The 17539-nt window shown below is 35.2% G+C and overlaps 1 protein-coding gene across 1 annotated transcript in view; it reads right to left on the bottom strand.

Moving 5' to 3' along the window:
• Positions 1–15863, bottom strand: part of Slip1 (SLo interacting protein 1) — a 51826-nt gene extending 35963 nt beyond the window's left edge. Inside the window, exon 1 of the mRNA XM_012365706.2 lies at positions 15390–15863. Coding sequence (XP_012221129.1) covers positions 15390–15410 — 21 coding nt within the window. The 5' untranslated portion in view covers positions 15411–15863. The remainder of the gene's footprint in view (positions 1–15389) is intronic.
• Between the last annotated feature and the right edge of the window lie 1676 nt (positions 15864–17539).

Raw genomic sequence — 17539 nt, 5'->3', positions numbered from 1 at the left:
ATTTTCCATCTTTTTTCATGACTATAATGCTTTTTTTTTTCTTTTTAATTTAGCGCTTTCACCCATTTTTTCGCTTCGGAGACGTATATCACCTACTGTTTCTCGATAGCATTTCGCAATTCGTAACAGCGGAAATATCCGACTGCATCGTAGGAAATGACGCAATAGTTGGCGAGATTGAAAAAAGGGAGATTGAAAGAGAGAAATATGAAGGTTCTTGCAAGATGTACGATACTCAAAGGTTTTTTCACCTGCAACTCATATCTGACTCTCAAAAGACAAGAACATACTGAAACACACTCTTATAATCCATAAGAGCATCTCGTATATATGATGAATTTGAGTAAATGTGTGACAAATAACATTTTTTTCTTATAAAATACTTGCAAAACGTATCAATATATAGTATTGATAAAAACTAATTGATTTTATTAATACAAATTTTCTCAAGATCCTCAAAATAATCGTTTACTGCAGCTTTCAGCTCATAAATTGAGAAAAATCGCTTGGCACCACGGAATTTTTTAAGTTTTGGAAATAGACAGAAGATGACGCTAAATTAGGCGAATAAAATGAATGCGGCAACAAATCGTACTTCAATTCACATTATCGCGCGCGTAATGAAAAATATTTTTCTTTTTCTTAGTTAAATCCGGTCTTTTCTCATGAATTTTTTGTTTTAGTTAGTTTAAGATAATTTATCCTCCCGACATAAACATTGACAATCTTAATTAACATTGAAAAAAGATAATTGTTGTAGTAAAGTTGCAAAACAATTTTTATCTTTTTTTTAGTTTAAACCAGGCTGAAGATTATCTATTTTAACAAACATGACAAATTGCTTTAGTATATTTTCTCTCAACATGAACACAAAAAATCGCGACGCATCATAACCAGACACGCCTCCGCCTCGTATGAATCGATCTTAAGACAAATTGATCGACATTTCTTTCAAACGAATACACGCACCAAAATGAAGCAGATTAAAACTGTAATGTTGAAAAAGAGCAATTGCGCTTGCGCAGACTGCAATCAATAAATTATCTCGGATATATTTTTTTTGTGAGAAATAGGCATCCGCTGAGTTTTTTACTCCAAAAACTGTAGTGCTTTTAGCAAAATTGTTTTGTTGAGGCAATTGTTTATAACAACCAAGTATTTTGTTCTGTAATATGTGTTATGTGTGCTTTGATATTACAAAACCAATATCAAAATAAAAGTAAAAAGAGGATTAATTCAGAGGAAGGAGGTACGATCTGTTTTTACCAATTTCAAATCAGTTCGAAGAAAATCTCGCTGAGAGTGCGCTCTTGAACACGTACGTAACTTATATCAAACATTTACTTTTATATATTTTCTAAATATCAATCACACTTTGGTTAACAATAATATTGTATTTAATTACACCGAAACTGATTAGCCATGATAAATGCGAGGCAATTGGAAAGACGCAATTAATGTCGTATCAGTCATATTTATTGACCATTATATTCTTGCAGGCATGTTAAAACCATAAGTTCCATCGAAAGCCGACTACGCGGTGTGTAGACATGGTGCCAAGTTAGAGAATTCACAGAGTCGAGATGCCCGACTGGGTTGGAAGACCAACCCAACCACACGCCGGGACGCCGACCCGACGAATTTACGGAGTTCTGGAGCTAGTTAATGCGATTTTAGACGCAAGCATGCCTAAACGCGAGATGGTGCGCGCACAAGTCTCAGCGTCTCTTCATTAACAATATTACTCCTCTTCGATGACGCAAATTCCTTGCAAATCGCATCGCTCATCGCGCTACGTAATTTCCTCTCGTCCGCTTCAACATTATCGATTCGGTCGAGCATGCTTCGCATATTATAGTTAACACATTGACTGTCCAACGAGTTTTTTTTACGTTTTATCGCGTACACGTGTTTTATAATGAAATTAGTGCTCATATATAAAAATTCAAATAAAAATTGTAATTGTTCAATAATGCACTTTTTATTTTGCATTATCATTGTTATGTTTGTGCTATTTAAAATTTTATGAGAAATATCGTTTGTTTATTTGTTTACAATTATACCGGTAACCCTCATGACAGTTAATGTGATAACAGAAGTCAGTTCTTCGAACAAAAAAAAATTTCACTTGTTCTGAATATTTTGTTGGATCCTTCCTCCGATGAAAGGAAATTTAAAGCTGCAATCTTAATTAGATTAGTTGCATGTCGATTCGTGATGATGGCAAAGTTAGGGGGTCGTCGCGACAAATTTATCGAGTTTGTCCTAGCAGTTAATGAAATTTCCATGTGGTACAGGAGAATATATGTCGCTCAAGTCGTATAATGCTTCTCGAACTTTCTATGCGAACGTTGTGTTAACAAATACATTTAATGTTTATGCAGTAAGACAATTAATCTCGAAAAAATGCGATTATCTTACAACGGCATGCTAAATAATTTCGTAATTTTACAAAAATTAACACCGCCCACCGCCCGAGTTAAAGCGCCAGGCTCTGCACAGTTTTTTTCAAATTGCGCGTAATAGATAGAGCAACCCGATCGATCGGTAATGTGTTAGGATAAAAAAATAAAATACTTAACCATAGCACGCATTAAATATATAACTTAGTTGTATAAATCAAATTTATGTTATAAAATAAAGTAAATTTCAATATGTCTCTATAAAAAATCCATCAGATTTGAGTTAAAGATCAAAGAAACCATGCAATTGGCCCGCTTCGTCTCATTTTTTCAACAAATGTCCTATTTAAATGCTCTAATAACAAATATAAAATGAACTATAGCTTTATCGTGCAAGTATCATATTTATAGTTTTCTCGTACAAGTAGTAAACAGTTATACGAGCAAATTCGCGTAAAGTTTCTTTAAAAGAATTGGGAGAACTTGTAGAAAACTCACGGATTCTAGCGTCCGTGAGATTCAAAGGATTAGTGAGGCCTCCGGAAAGTTTTTCAATTACGAAAAATCCCCCGAGAATTATCGAGACTGGTATTCCGAGGCGAACTCGGCGACTACTGCCGTCGCGAGAGGATACACGCCGTCGAGAGCTATTTGCTGTCATGAAACGACACACAGATCAATGTCGGAATATTTAAAGCAATAAACCTTCTGCGTGCGTTGCGTGCCTCGAACCGAGTTTTGAAGCGCATATGGAAGATGAAACGCGCAACTCCATTAACTCCCCAAAAGAAAATTCTCGCGGTGGCTGTACTATTTTTAATGCATATTTTATGCGCATCGCGCTGCAACTACTCAAATTTAAATTTTAGTTAGCTCTTCGCTTTATTTTTATCATTCGCAGAAGTATTTATCTATCATATTTTATATTGTTTAACTGATAATACGGTAATTTGCATTTCTAAAATTTAACTTGCTAAAACTCTCACATTCTTTTCTTTGTAATTAAAAAATTATTGACATTTCATTCACACATAAAATATCGGTATTTTTTTTTTTTTTTTTAATCCACCCATCAAAAAGACTTACATTAGAGATACATTTTAAAGCGTGTACGTATGTAACAAAATTCTCGAATAGCGACTAACAATTAATAGAATTAGTATTCGGTTTACGGTTTACTAAACTTATTGATGATACGGCCAATGAGTAACGAGAGGCATTTAATTAAGGGTTAGCCAAGGGCGCTGATTTCCTCTATCATGTCGGGAATAACCCTATTTCGAGGAACGCGGATTAGATAGATGCACATATCCCTTGCGACGAGCCCGCAGTTGAAGTAGGCATTGGAATATTTAACGATCCAGAAACTGAGCGTGTGTTTGTACTATCTTCGTTAGCATTTCATCGCTACGTGATCGGTGTTTAAAACTGTCGTCCTCCACAATTCGATTAAATTAAAATTAAATTTGAGTCTCATTACGTATATCGAACACGAATAATAATGCTAAATAGTACTGCCAAGCAATATTATCCGTGAAATGGGTAATAACGCTTATAATGTCGAATATAGTATGCTGAATTTATTAATTACATATCAATAAGCGTTAGTAAATAAATATTTAATACCGTATTTAACATAAAATACAGTTTCCGCATTTTGTCGTTGTTATTCGTGTGCATTTTTCCAAAAAGAAAGAGATACTTATTATTTAGTTATCCATCGTATTTAGCTGATTTGACTTTCAAGAACTTTTTTATTTTAACACTCAAAATTGCAATAGAAGAAAGTTGCGATAACATTCCAGCCTACCAAGCAATCAATGACAAGGATTCTGAAAGCGATTCTGTAGGAGCGCGCAGTGATAAATAAGTTTGGAATTAATTTCAGATACAAAACTTTATTCAGCGTCACTTGTAAACAGATAAATCCGCCAGACGCCATGAACAAAAAAACATAAGAAGAACATAGAACAAAGTTATAGTAACGTAAAAAGGCGCTAGGAAATTATTCTGACAAATTATTCTCTTGTGAGTGTGTCATTAGAGGCGCTAATCTCAACATTTGTATTATATTCCAACAGATTCCGAAACCAAACCTGCAGAAGTCTATCCACATATTGGTTAACTGTGCCTAATGCCGAAGGAATACAATTCGAATAAATTAAACAATTTTTATACATACGATTAATTTTTCAATTATTATATACAGCATCAATCCCGTTATTCTTCAGACATACCGCGTGTGTATATCGAAAGGTCAATGAAGAAGGAAGGAATAGAAAAAAAGAGCGACGAGACTAAAGCCTTAATTCAATTGTCAATGTTCAGTTTAATAAGAGCGCAATAATCTAATAAAATTCTAATAAAGTTGCACGCTTTGTATACCATCGAGCAGAATACGAAAGAGAAGGAGTGAGAAGCAGAGAAGAGGGAAGAGAGGAAAGAATAGAATGGAGAACGTGATAACAGCACAGATGGAGAACAAGCAGGGGGACAGGAAACTGTTTCGACGAGTAACATTCGGTAGCATCAATGGGTGCGCATTCGTAAAACGTGCGCTGTCGTTACAATAGCACAAAGGTGCAGCAGGATCGCAGAGAGATAGAAAAAAATAATCCTTTTTATCTTTCTCCATCATTGTTGCCGGTGCAGTATGATGCGCCGTGACAAAAGGGGAAAATTAGACTTTAATTCGCAATAGAATTATTATCCACGAGTAGCAGTGTCCAGAAATTTCGGAAAAACGTTCGAACTGCAATTGCTTATAACGTTTCGACGAACAATAAACGAATGACGATCCGAATCGCGCTCCCGAATTGTGACCAATGAGAATCGAATGGCGCAAACCGCTGCCGTTACCGCTGTCGATGACGATGGTAGTCGATAGAAGTAAAGCGGAATAGGAGTAAAGCGGAAACGAGAAAAAGAACAAAATGAAACGAGATGAAGTGAAATGTGAGAGGGAGAGCGAGTAAAAGAGGGGAGAGAGAAACGAAGAAAAAGTGGGGGGGGGGGGGAAGAGGCGAGAGGAATCTCGAACAAATACGATTTCAACGACGATCGACCGTTGGGTTCACCGCATTTCGTCGACGTGTTAATCCTTTTATCTCTGTAGCTCCCTTTTATATACGCGCCCGCCAATTCCCTTCGGTTTCACCGGAACTTTTTCTTTCCGTCCTTTTTTACGTGTATCTCCCGTCCTTCTTTTTCGCTCCTCCCTTTCTATTCTTGCATGTCTACTTTGTCTTCAGGATCTTTGACTTCCATCTGTCATTTTTTTCTCGTTCCATTTATTTAGTTGAAGGCTTTCTCCGATTTCTGGAAGACAAACTGGAGGCAGTATTTTGATACGCAAACTAAGCTAACCGCCTCCGCCAGTTCATCCTTTTTCTCATCAATTTTTCAATTTTTGCTCGCAGAGCGTGCAATAAAAAAATTTCAAGTTTTTCGACAACACTTTCATTAAATTCAATCCCTTGAAGAACAATGGCTTGTGCATTTGTCACTTTTCTGTCATCATCCCTTTACGTTATTAGAATATTTTATAATATAAGAACTATTGATCTTTCGACACTTTTGTTAAAAAAAAGCTCAATTTGAAATTAATCAAAGAATTCCATAGTCAAAAATAAAAGATCTAAAATCTTGTATATACACGCGTGCATATATTTGAGCGATGTATCACGTTGGTTTATAGTCGCCACGTGCTCTAAGCAGATACTGTGTGTTTTACATCTGTTCGCAGTATAGCAACTGAGCATGCTAAAATAGAGTCTATACGTTTATCAATTTACAAGCACATATCTATGTACGAAAAAAATTACATTAATAAATATTTATTAAAATTCAATCAACGAAACGTGCGAGTTGTCGTCCCAAAAAATCCGAAATCAATTTCACATTAATCGCTGATTAATTCTTTATTCGTTATCGCAGTATTTCGCAATAGCACGCTCGATTAAGACCGATGTTAGAACCACGAATTCACCAACACGAATCTCGACCGATCATTATCCCCCCCGTTGCGACCTCGTGCGCGATGAAGCGCTTCGTAATATTCCCCATGACCATATGGGCCCGTCGTCCACATCGCAAACGAGAATAGAGACAAGTTCTTATGGGAAGTTGACCGGGAGGGTTCGCATACGATAGCGTGCCAAATATGTACACAGGCCGATGGGCACGTGCATATTCCCGTGGCTGCACACGTCGAGGCCATAATAATGATCATCCTACTATGTCGGATAGTAAAGATAGTGCGAGATGCAGGATGTGCATTTCCAGCTCGCCATCTACCCCGCCGTCCTTCCCCCCTCCCCTCCCCCCACCCCTCCCCCGCTCACCCCCTTCTGTTGCAGAGATTGCAAGCTCATAATACGCACTCGCAATCAGAATTAAGTGTACAATCCCCCCGGTGCTCATCCTCTTTCTCGAGATCCACCCTTGTCGCGACGATCTCAAAACTGAACAACTCTGAATTCAAGCTAATCTAACCGTACAATGTTTTGCCTCGAGGCTTCTCTATTCCGACCGCAATGTAAAGTACAAATATACATCCGACATAATAGTGGACATGAGAGAACATCCGCGCGTATTTCAGCGTCACTTACAGTGCAGTTTCACCTTCAGTTACACTTTACGTAACATACAATCTAATAATTGCACTTGGCACGATGTTATTTATCTAGAATATGTATTTGGCAACTCCTCTTGTATACATCGAGCTATTTGTTCCGCGTGACAAAAAAGAGAGAGAGAGAAAGAAAACCAGCACGTTACATGCGAATCGTTATTGTATGAATTTGATGTCGTGTTCTAATTTATCTGATTACGCGCAGCATCTGTATCTACAGTATCCGACTACATTTGCATATATCTATCTTTTGCATGTATGCAGATTGTCCTGAGAGAATTGCGTCTATCTTGGAACCTATACATGGTTATATTTGAACAGGAGAATGATGACGTTGCTAAAGGACTGATTGCGAGCATTGAATGCATGTTCATTGTGCATGATACTAACGCATATAGCACAATAAAATATAATTTCCCGTAACATCGCGCGGTAACCAAAACGTTACGATATTGAAATAATCTGAAATTACCAAACAACTGAAAATTAAATATTCGCAATAATAAAAAAATGCAACAAAATATCAACTAAAATAATAGTTGCAATGCAGTGATTTATTTTTATAATGTGTAATTGCCTATCAGCCTTTGTTTATTACTAAGATTTACGTAATTTTCAATTTCATTTTCAGCAATCAATATGTCACGAACATGTCACGTACAAATAATGTACAATGAGACGTGACCAATTCCTATTTTTCGCATCTCAAAACATTTTCGCGATCGCGATAATCACGATAAAACATTCGGCCGCAGCATTTCGATTATATTTTCGTTCGAATTACATCGCACAACAAACATTTGATCTGATCAATCGCATCGATGCATCCTTAGGATAATTGCGTTAATGGATGCTAATTTTTATCCAATTAACGTACTTCCGTCCCTACCAATCAAAGCTACAGCTTAATAAATGTCGGCGCACACAAATTGAATTGCAAAATAGGGAGAGGAAGAGGATTAATGTACATGCGCGCAATATACATATCTGCTGATACACGCAAATTGCATCTAAAGAATTTTGAATCCGTCTGATCATACACATAATTACCAAATAATATTCTCATTGTAATATTAAATACGTATACCGTATATTTGATAATAATTGCTATTACAAAAGAAAATGAGAAGATTCGATATATCAAAAAATATAAAACTTCCAAAGAAAAAAAAACTGCAATCAAGTGTACTGATAATTAATATTTATCTCAGCGTGAATATAATTAATAGTCAAACAATAATAATTGTTGTCAGATATAACTTATAATCTTTTATACTTTAACATTATTATTGAAAATACGAAAATTTAAGAGTCCTCGGCTTTAATTTCCTTAGAGAGTTATTATTACACTCGAGTGGTCGATCGAGGAAAATTCTTCTTGAGAAATCCAATCAATTAGTACGCGATTCGACACGACTAAGCAATTAAGCATCATCTCTGCATTGGTCCAATAATCGCTGTCGAAGATGTGAGAATTGGTAAAAAGAGGCATTGTTACCTGGTTATAAATTTGTACAATGACCGCGGCTGATGAATTCAGTAGAAAGGTGGTGAAAAGTTTCAAACAGCGAGGAAAAAAAGAATCTGATCGAAAGTAAAGAAAAAGAAGAAAATAAGAAGTTGAAAGAAAAAATTAATGGTTATGAGATTAGAGGAAAAAATTATCTGGTGGAAATCCCTCGCTTTATTCGTCGATGATTTGAATTTTATTATTAGCTCGAAGAATCAAAATTCTTTTAAAATTTAAGATGTTGACAGAAGTAAGCCTCTCGTGAAGAACGCGAAATTTAGTTTGGAAATTTCGAAAACAGAATTGTAAGCTACAAGAGACACTTAAAAGAAAAATATCTTGTGAGAGAATTTGTGTATGCGAGCCAACGTTACCGCGCAGTGTCTCTGACCTCGTCTTGAACCGTAAATCACTCTCTCAAAGGACGGCCGAAAACAAGTCGAAGAATGAACCGTCGACCCTACGAAACAATGAGATGCAACTACCATATCGGTATGTTTGTCATAACACAAAGCATACAAAATATGGTACAACTACAATTCAAGAATATAGACTTTACTGACAATTGCTTGAAAATAAATATAAATCGTCAATTTCACAAAAAAGACATCGTCAAAGTTTGATTTTAAAATAATTATAAAAACGTTTGGTAGCATTAATGCAACTGTATAACTGACATTTTATTGTCAATTCTATATAACAAAACAGAATTATATTTGAATAATATCTTCACTGTAGTGAGAAATGTATGGTTTTTTAAGAACAAAAAACATTACAGAAAGAGCCATGACAATCAAACGTCGAATATCGCTGCGATAAAAGGAAAAGATTGACAGAAAAAAATTGAAAAGCTAAATAATATCCAAGAGTCTTAATATAAAAGTATAAAATAATCCACAGAATATTTATTAAAAAAATTTCTATTAAATATCGAAATTACTGTTTTCATTATCGATCCACGTCGTTACGATAAGCGCGACAGTTAAGTGAAGCTAAAACACTTGATTCGCTTTACGTCACACTTCTTTATCTCGTTAACGAGGCAATTAATTGCGTAATTAATCATGGTTAAACTATTCATGCACGGCGTTGTGTTGTAGCCACTTGAAATCATGCACTCTGTCAGAGTTTGCTCGCAAGCATATGTTTAATATTCTGCAGTGGACTACTTAATTGACATGTGTCAAATGCACTTACATGCACAACGTAGACAATCCCGAAGTTAAATCAATGATGTCTCATTACTTCCATATTTGCGATGGTATATTCAATCAAGTTTCATGCATGTTTGCATGTTGTTTACATCATTTTCAGCTTCATTTAGATTTATACAAATTCCTACAGGCAATACATTGTAAAAACAAGTAATCTCATGAAAACAAAAGGTTCACGCACAATATTAAATTTGATGGAATTCCGTAAGTTGATTAAATTAATTTCGTGATTTGATATTTTTAAAAAAACATTAATGTTATCCATTTTATAAAAATGATTAAAGCCTTTTATAAAAATGATTAAATCTATTAAATTTGTTTGTTAAAATTCTTCTCAATTATTCTTTTTAGCGTTTACTGTCAGTATCCATTTTAGCGAGAAATTTAAAATTAATAAAATTTATAAAATAATGTAAAAATTCCACAAAATAAATGTAAAAAGAAAAAAATTAGTTCACAGCTCGGTAAAAAACCGATTCGCTCCATTAAAATAACTGTTAAACAGTATGATTTCAATTGAAACTAAAGAGAACTGTAGTCCGAGCAGACTAGGTTAACCATCAGCCTGATACTCTGCAATTACATTGTCAAGCGGTGCTGTGCCACATTGTTTAATCGGTTGCGCGCAAATTGCTTTTCAAATAACCGAGCGAGCTCGTTAGTCCACTAATACTTCGCTTTGTTCCACTCTGCAATTCGAAACGCCTCTTCCTTGTCCCTCTTTTACGCAAGTATGATGGGAATCGGTAGGCATAATCAAATGACACTGGTGTATGAGAAATTTAATCTTCTGCTTTGTAGCTTTGCAAACGTAAATCGTAATGAAGTGAACTGCGTGCACTAAGATTTCGCGAGGATTCCGTAAATTAATAAAGCATTATAAATGATCAGCTGATGCCATTTGAGTTGATTCAAACTGCGATTCAAACTTCCTTTTTTTGAGTCAGTGTTTTAATAGTTACATTCACCGATTCACAGATTCTACACTAACACATTCATAAATGACATCTGATTGGTTCAACCTGGTTCAACCGGATCAATGGTGGATGCGCAAAGCGAACCTGCGTAACTTACTCCCCACTTATCGAGTGCAATATAACCGATTAATAAACAATTTACTATTTTATTTATTTATATATTGTATATGCTTTATATCATTTTATGATATATTGATATTTATTTTGCAAACCCTTGCGCACATCATTTCTTTTGTCTTACGACAATTCGAATTCAAATTCTCATTATAAACTTTGATATCAAAAGAGATCCTGCGTATCATTCTATAATAATCTCTTAAAAGATTATTTGGTCAGTTTACGTTACAATTACGTGTATAGATATATGTACTGGAGTGCAAACGGCGACACGGTGTATACAACACGTAATCATGCGTAACGGTGGAACGCAACGAACCGACTAATCAACAGTCATTCTAGTGACCGAGCTTTCATTATTGGCGTTCGTCCATCGACCGACAATGGGTTTGTCATTGTCCTAGCAAAATCTGTTCCTTCATCAAAGCGTGAGCGTGAATTAATTAATCAACATCGTATCTTTACAATAGACTCGCAAAAATTGCATCGACTTTTGATTGCATTTAATCGATTTTAATCCAAATTAAATTGTTACATGTCTAATTATGACAAAAAAAGTTTTAAGCGGAAAATATTCATTCAACAACGAAGATATGTTTTATAATACGTTTAGAAAAAATTATTGAATTGAGCAATTTAAACTTTCTAATTCTGTCGCACAATACTACAGTTAGAATATTACATGATTGTCACAGAAGGCGAAAGCGGATACAGCACTATAGGATCGATACTTTCTATTGATTTGAATTTTAATAGAATTTAGGCAGATGTTATTAAGTGACAAAGAGCTTCTCGCATGCGAGAAGTATCGTCTGTTGTGCATCTATCTGTATGTATCCGTGTATTTTGATCGGCCGATCGACAAAAGAGAGATTCTTGGAAAGCGAAAAACCTAAATAGAGGCCTTCCGAGAAGCGTTGAATACGGACAATTATATAAATATGAATAAATTCTTTCTCTTTTCTATAAAGTGATCTGCTCAGTAAATTTCCTACAATACAGAAACTATAATAGTAAACAATATTATAAATCGATGTAACTTTTCTTAGTTTTTTCTTGGTCTTCTTTGTATCAATAACGATCCAATGCAAGACGAAAGATTGCGCACTTATTGCATTCTGAAATTTTCGTGAGTTTTACACCTCGCTCCTCTTTACAAAAGAACGCTGCCAGGAAAATAACAGAAATTCCACGGAGAAATACGTATCTCGACTACATATCATCCACGATATTTCAAGCTAAGAAAAACGAAAAGTTTTTGATAAAGTAAAGGATGTTAGTTCAATATCTTCGCTTACATAAAAGTCTTATCGATAAAGAATATGTAGAAAAATAATAATAACGCACAATATTAATAAAAATTTACTCAATTTTGAAAGTTTAATTAATTAAAATAAGAAAGAAAATCATGGAAAGCATTAGCGTACATAATAAAAAATGTTTTCATTACTTATTTACTTGATCGTATCATACTTTTTATATTAATATATTGTACATTAATGTAAAAAGTATATTGATACATTGTATTAATAAGAGTATATTGTGTTATTTGTATTGATTATATTATTTGAAAAAATTCAAATTTAGTTTTATTTTTTATCATATCTCTGTCTAACTTCAATACACATTACATTCCTACAACGTAACAAAATCGCAAGTGTAAAATCATCTTTTAATTAGAAACTTAAACATAAATCTTAACAGAGATTTATATATCTGTATACTTTTATTATTAATTAATGTTGCAGAGATTGTAGATAATATCTAGTGTCTCTGAATCCTCAAAAATATAAATGATGCGCGGCAGCACACGCGACGACCAGAGAGTCGTTCTTATTACCTTTTTACGATCCCTTCTTATCGTATCTTTCCCTCTTCACGCCTTCAGAAACCTCGAGATTGCGAAGCAGCTCATGCCAATCTCGGCGTAAAATCCGATAAAATTATTTCATTCGATATGTTTGTCACTACCGTTCATATCGCCCTTTTTCCCTTCATAGCAATGAGCATGCAAAAGGCAAATCCCACCTTATATTCAGATCGGATATATTTACCCTCTTATGTATGTACATCCCCCATTTTCCATCATTATTCAACTATCTTAATAAGAATTTTACACTTGGAAACCGTCTTCAATAATAAATATTTAATAATTAATATTTTTTCCATTTTCCATAATTGTGAGTTATCCTGGTTTATGGAAAAGAATAAAAATATTCCATGAAAAAATTCTAAATAGTGATTTGAAATTTAGATTTGATATTATTCTAAATATAAAAAAATATCCTATATTTTTGTTGGATCATATCTTTTAAACATAACAGATAGATTAATTTTGTTCATAGCTTCTTAAAAGCACTTAAAAAGCACTTAAAAAGCACTTAAAAAGCACTAAATTGTAGTGTATTTATTTTTTAATTTTTAATATTATTTAATGGTAAGGTTAACGTTAAGCTAACATTCCCACTTTTATTTGCAAATTCCTATTAAACGGTTCGAGCACTAAAATTTAAACTAGAGCACCGAAATTAGCACCTAAATAGCACTAAAATTTTAGTATAAGTTTTATTTCAATTTTTGAGATACTAGCTCTTAACAGATAGCTCTAATGTTTAAAATTAGAAGTAAAAGCTCTTTAAGTCAAACTACGAAAATATCCTACTTTAAAAAAGGCATGTTACATATTTTTTATTCTTTTCTTTTGGAGCTCTCTTTTGAATAAACGGTTGAAATTCGGGCAACAATGCATCATAAGAGCGTATGTAAATGCATATTTCAATTTCAAAACACGCGAAATATTTATAACAAGCGAAATTTTCACGTTCTTTTCAGCGGTGCATTTTACGAACTGTCAAGGACCTACTTCGGACCAGAGGAGCCCGAAGTTACACGTGTATAGACGATCTATTGTGCACTTACAATACAGGTAGGAACACCTTGTCACGATCAAGCCGAACCAGTATGTATGTTAGGTAAAATAAAAAAAAAATGGAGTAAAACGGAAAGAAAAATAGAAAAAAAAAATAGAAAAGGAAAATCTGAGGGATAAATTGGCACGTGAAAGAACGATGCGCATTTACAGTGCGCATGGAATACTCGGAATTCATTCTGGAAACTGACAAGTGAAGTGTCCTTTTATCTAGTACGGTTTTTCCGTGTCTAGCCTGCCAATCAAGAATCGCTTTCATACAGTGCTGGGTTGTCTGAATTGTCGTGTGGATTGTCATTCGAAAACAAACTTGCAGTTTCGTAGAAGGAAGTATTTTTCACATAGATTTTGCATGGTTCTTTTACGTAATAAATTGTGATACTCTAATGTTTACACAATCATTATCTCGATAATATGATGCACAGAAATCAACGCGTGAGAAATTTGCGTATATGCGAGAAACGCACATATATATGCCGAAAATACGCATTTACGTGCATACCGGTGTGTTCATAAGTTAAAGCGCGTGTGCTGCATACGCAAAATTGATTAGACGACGAAATCTACACGCCCGCTTTAATATCGAGGCGCAATTTAAATGCATATCACATGCTGCCGCAGGGATTATCATAACCGAGCAATTATCATGCGGGAGTTTAGAACTGTTTGCTCGCTCGTTGGCAGACATGCCAGCGTCAGTTTACCTATCTCTCAGATCCGTCCATGCCTGACCATAAATTCGCGCTGGTGAATTTCCCAAGTTACACCTAAGTTTCACGAATGACTAAGCACCAATAAATCCCTGTCGCGCAACATTAATCCCGACACAGACGAAGGACGACTGACACTCTACGATCGTACGTATCTCTACGATCGACATAAACGACTACTATTAGAATTATCACTGACAATTTATTATTATTTATATATCTTCCCATTCGTATTCCATGATTTTTGGGGATATTTAAATATCATTATCACAAAAATTGTTGTACGACTTTTTTCTCGCAAAGTTATAACAGTTCAAAAATAAAGAGTTAAGTGTAAATAGAAAAATACAAATATATTTTTAAAAAAACACTACGTAATTACTATCTGAAATGTTCATATATATATTTAAACAACTAATATAACTATACATGATGGGGAAAAAGAAACGATCCCTAAATACTTTTGAAACATGTCAAACATAAACTTTAGAAAAAACTATTTTAAACAAAAAAAATTATAGAATGTTACGTACTCTTTTTAGCAATTGTATCATTTTGACGTTGGCCATTCTGACAGTCAAGTCAAGTTCAGATCAAATCTTTTTAACAGAACCTCCCACTTTTTGTTATAGAATCTTAAAGGCGCTATTAAGACAATTTCAAAAGCGTAGTGATAATTATTTGTTATAATAAATATATTATAATATAATATTGTGAGAGGGACAATGACAACAATTTGCCAAACAGGATGAATACATCTTTACGCATAGCAATATCACCGTAGTAGAGAATAAAGGACAAGTAAATTCTTACGCGCGACGGTATTTCAAAATTAATACATGTACGCGCGCTTCAGGAAACCTTACAAACCGAATGAAGAGGGAAAAGAAATCTTACCTTTAATATTACGAAGTCCATGTCGCGTAATTAAAGAGCTGATCGATAATCCTGTCCAATATCTAACAATCCTGAATATTCTGTAGTAGAATGAATGATGTGCAGCAAGGTACAGAACAGAAGAGTAATCAACAGTAACATAATAATGGAAGAGGAACGATCAAACACGCGACACTCGTCATTATCATTTCACTTGTTCGTTGATCCGGGCGAATCGAGAGCAACGCACTCATACAAAGTGTAATACCAAATCACCCATGTTATCACTGCAATAATTTTTACACAATTTTTGCCGAATCAGACACGTTTTCCGCAGTTGTTTTATATCACGTAGTCAAACAAAAGCAAACGGATAAATGATTAACGCAAAAATCCAAAACTAGAAGATAACTCCAACTAACCTAACCAACGCGCGTGACGACTCGGCGTAGACTGAAATGAGCGCCGCTCGAGTCGTGAGTGGGAAGTGGGAAGCGCGTTTCGACGCTACAAGAGCAAGAGGTAGGGAGCGAAAGCGCACGAACGCAGAATCGACAAGGACTGCTGAATTCACGCGAGGTGAGTAAAAGCGAGATAAAGAGAGAAAGCGAAAGAGAAAAAGCAAGTTAGTGCGCACACACGACAAAGCGCGAGAGTCGAGAATGGGAAAGAGCAATGGAGTGTGAGAAGTGACCATCCAAGCACGACGCGAGAGAGAAAGAATGAGAACAACTCCAAAATCGGAAATAGATGTAGATTTGAATGAGAAAGTTGGAGAAGTAAAGAAGAGCGAGAGTAAAAGCGAGAAAGAGTGAGAGGGAGGGGGGGGAGGGGGGGAGAGAGAGAGAGAGAGAGAGAGAGAGAGAGAGAGAGAGAGAGAGAGAGAGAGAGAGAGAGAGAGAGAGAGAGAGAGAGAGAGAGAGAGAGAGAGAGAGAGAGAGAGAGAGAGAGAGAGAGAGAGAGACTTTAAATGCTATATCCTACAATTGTTATTTGTTACAACGATGGCTTGTAGCGAATTTTGTGCAGTATTTATTTTAAAGCAATTGGAAGAAAAAAAAGACTGATAAATCAGATTTTGTTGTTAAAGATTGACTAAAAGCTTGACTAAAAATAATTAGTATTCTTTCTATAAAATAACATGTTCATTCACAGATTTTTGTATATTTATATGGATATCGACAAACGCGCGCGCGTATGTACGTGTGAATCAAATAAATCATTAATTACGTTCGCGAAATAAAAACTCCAAATTCCTCGCGGATTTAACATAAAAATAATCGTCAAAAAGCCACTCTATGATGATGCAAAAAACATGAAAAATCGACGGACTAAGGACTTGTCGGATTTTCATTAGATCCGTCTAGTTCTTAACCAGGAAAATAAAAAATTCCATTATGTTTTACCGGACAGAGGAAACGGAGATCTCGTACAAGAGAAGCGATATGAAAAACTGCAACACGTGGTTTTCTATCTATTTCTATCTGCCAGCGCATCCGCAGTTTTAACAAGGTAAAGCCGCGAGAAATGCACCGTGACGCGCTACAGGAGAAGGACGGGACGTATGGGTTGAAAAAGATGTGATGGAAACGCGCGCGCGTGCAGCAGCCACGGTGGTTGCGAGACGCCAATGTCCGATGTATGTATGGAAGAAAGACCGAAGGACAGAAGATTCGTAGCTCACAAAGAGCGACAAAGAGACAAGACGAAGATGTGAAGGACGCTAGGGAAGAGAAAGAAGGAAAATACAAGAGACCGTGGACTTATTCTCGCCGTTCTCCGTTGCTAGTCTGCACAATGCACCCTGTACTCACAAATTGTGTGAGTCACAATCAGTATAACCGCCGTTTCTCTCTTTCTCTCTTATGCCTTTCTCTTTCTCTCCCTTGCAGTGTAGATAATCCTGAAATGTTTTACGCATCTATTGGAAATCCAAATTTGACAAATCATAAGCAAAATATCTTCACTCATTAATTTATCATATGAATATCTTACACAAATTAACGCGATATATACGCAATAGTTAATATCGATAATAAGATAATTTTAAAAAAAGTCATAAATCCAGTGATGCAATTTTCAAAGGATAACGCATTATACGTGATTGTTTGGCAATATAGAGATAAGAGAAAAAAAAAGGGAGAGAACGAATAGGTGTGAGATGAGAAGGA

Source organism: Linepithema humile, chromosome 6, assembly GCF_040581485.1.
Source record: "Linepithema humile isolate Giens D197 chromosome 6, Lhum_UNIL_v1.0, whole genome shotgun sequence".
Taxonomy (NCBI): Eukaryota; Metazoa; Arthropoda; class Insecta; order Hymenoptera; family Formicidae; genus Linepithema; species Linepithema humile.
Note: the sequence above shows the minus strand (reverse complement) of the source record. Positions and strands in the feature narration are given on the sequence as shown.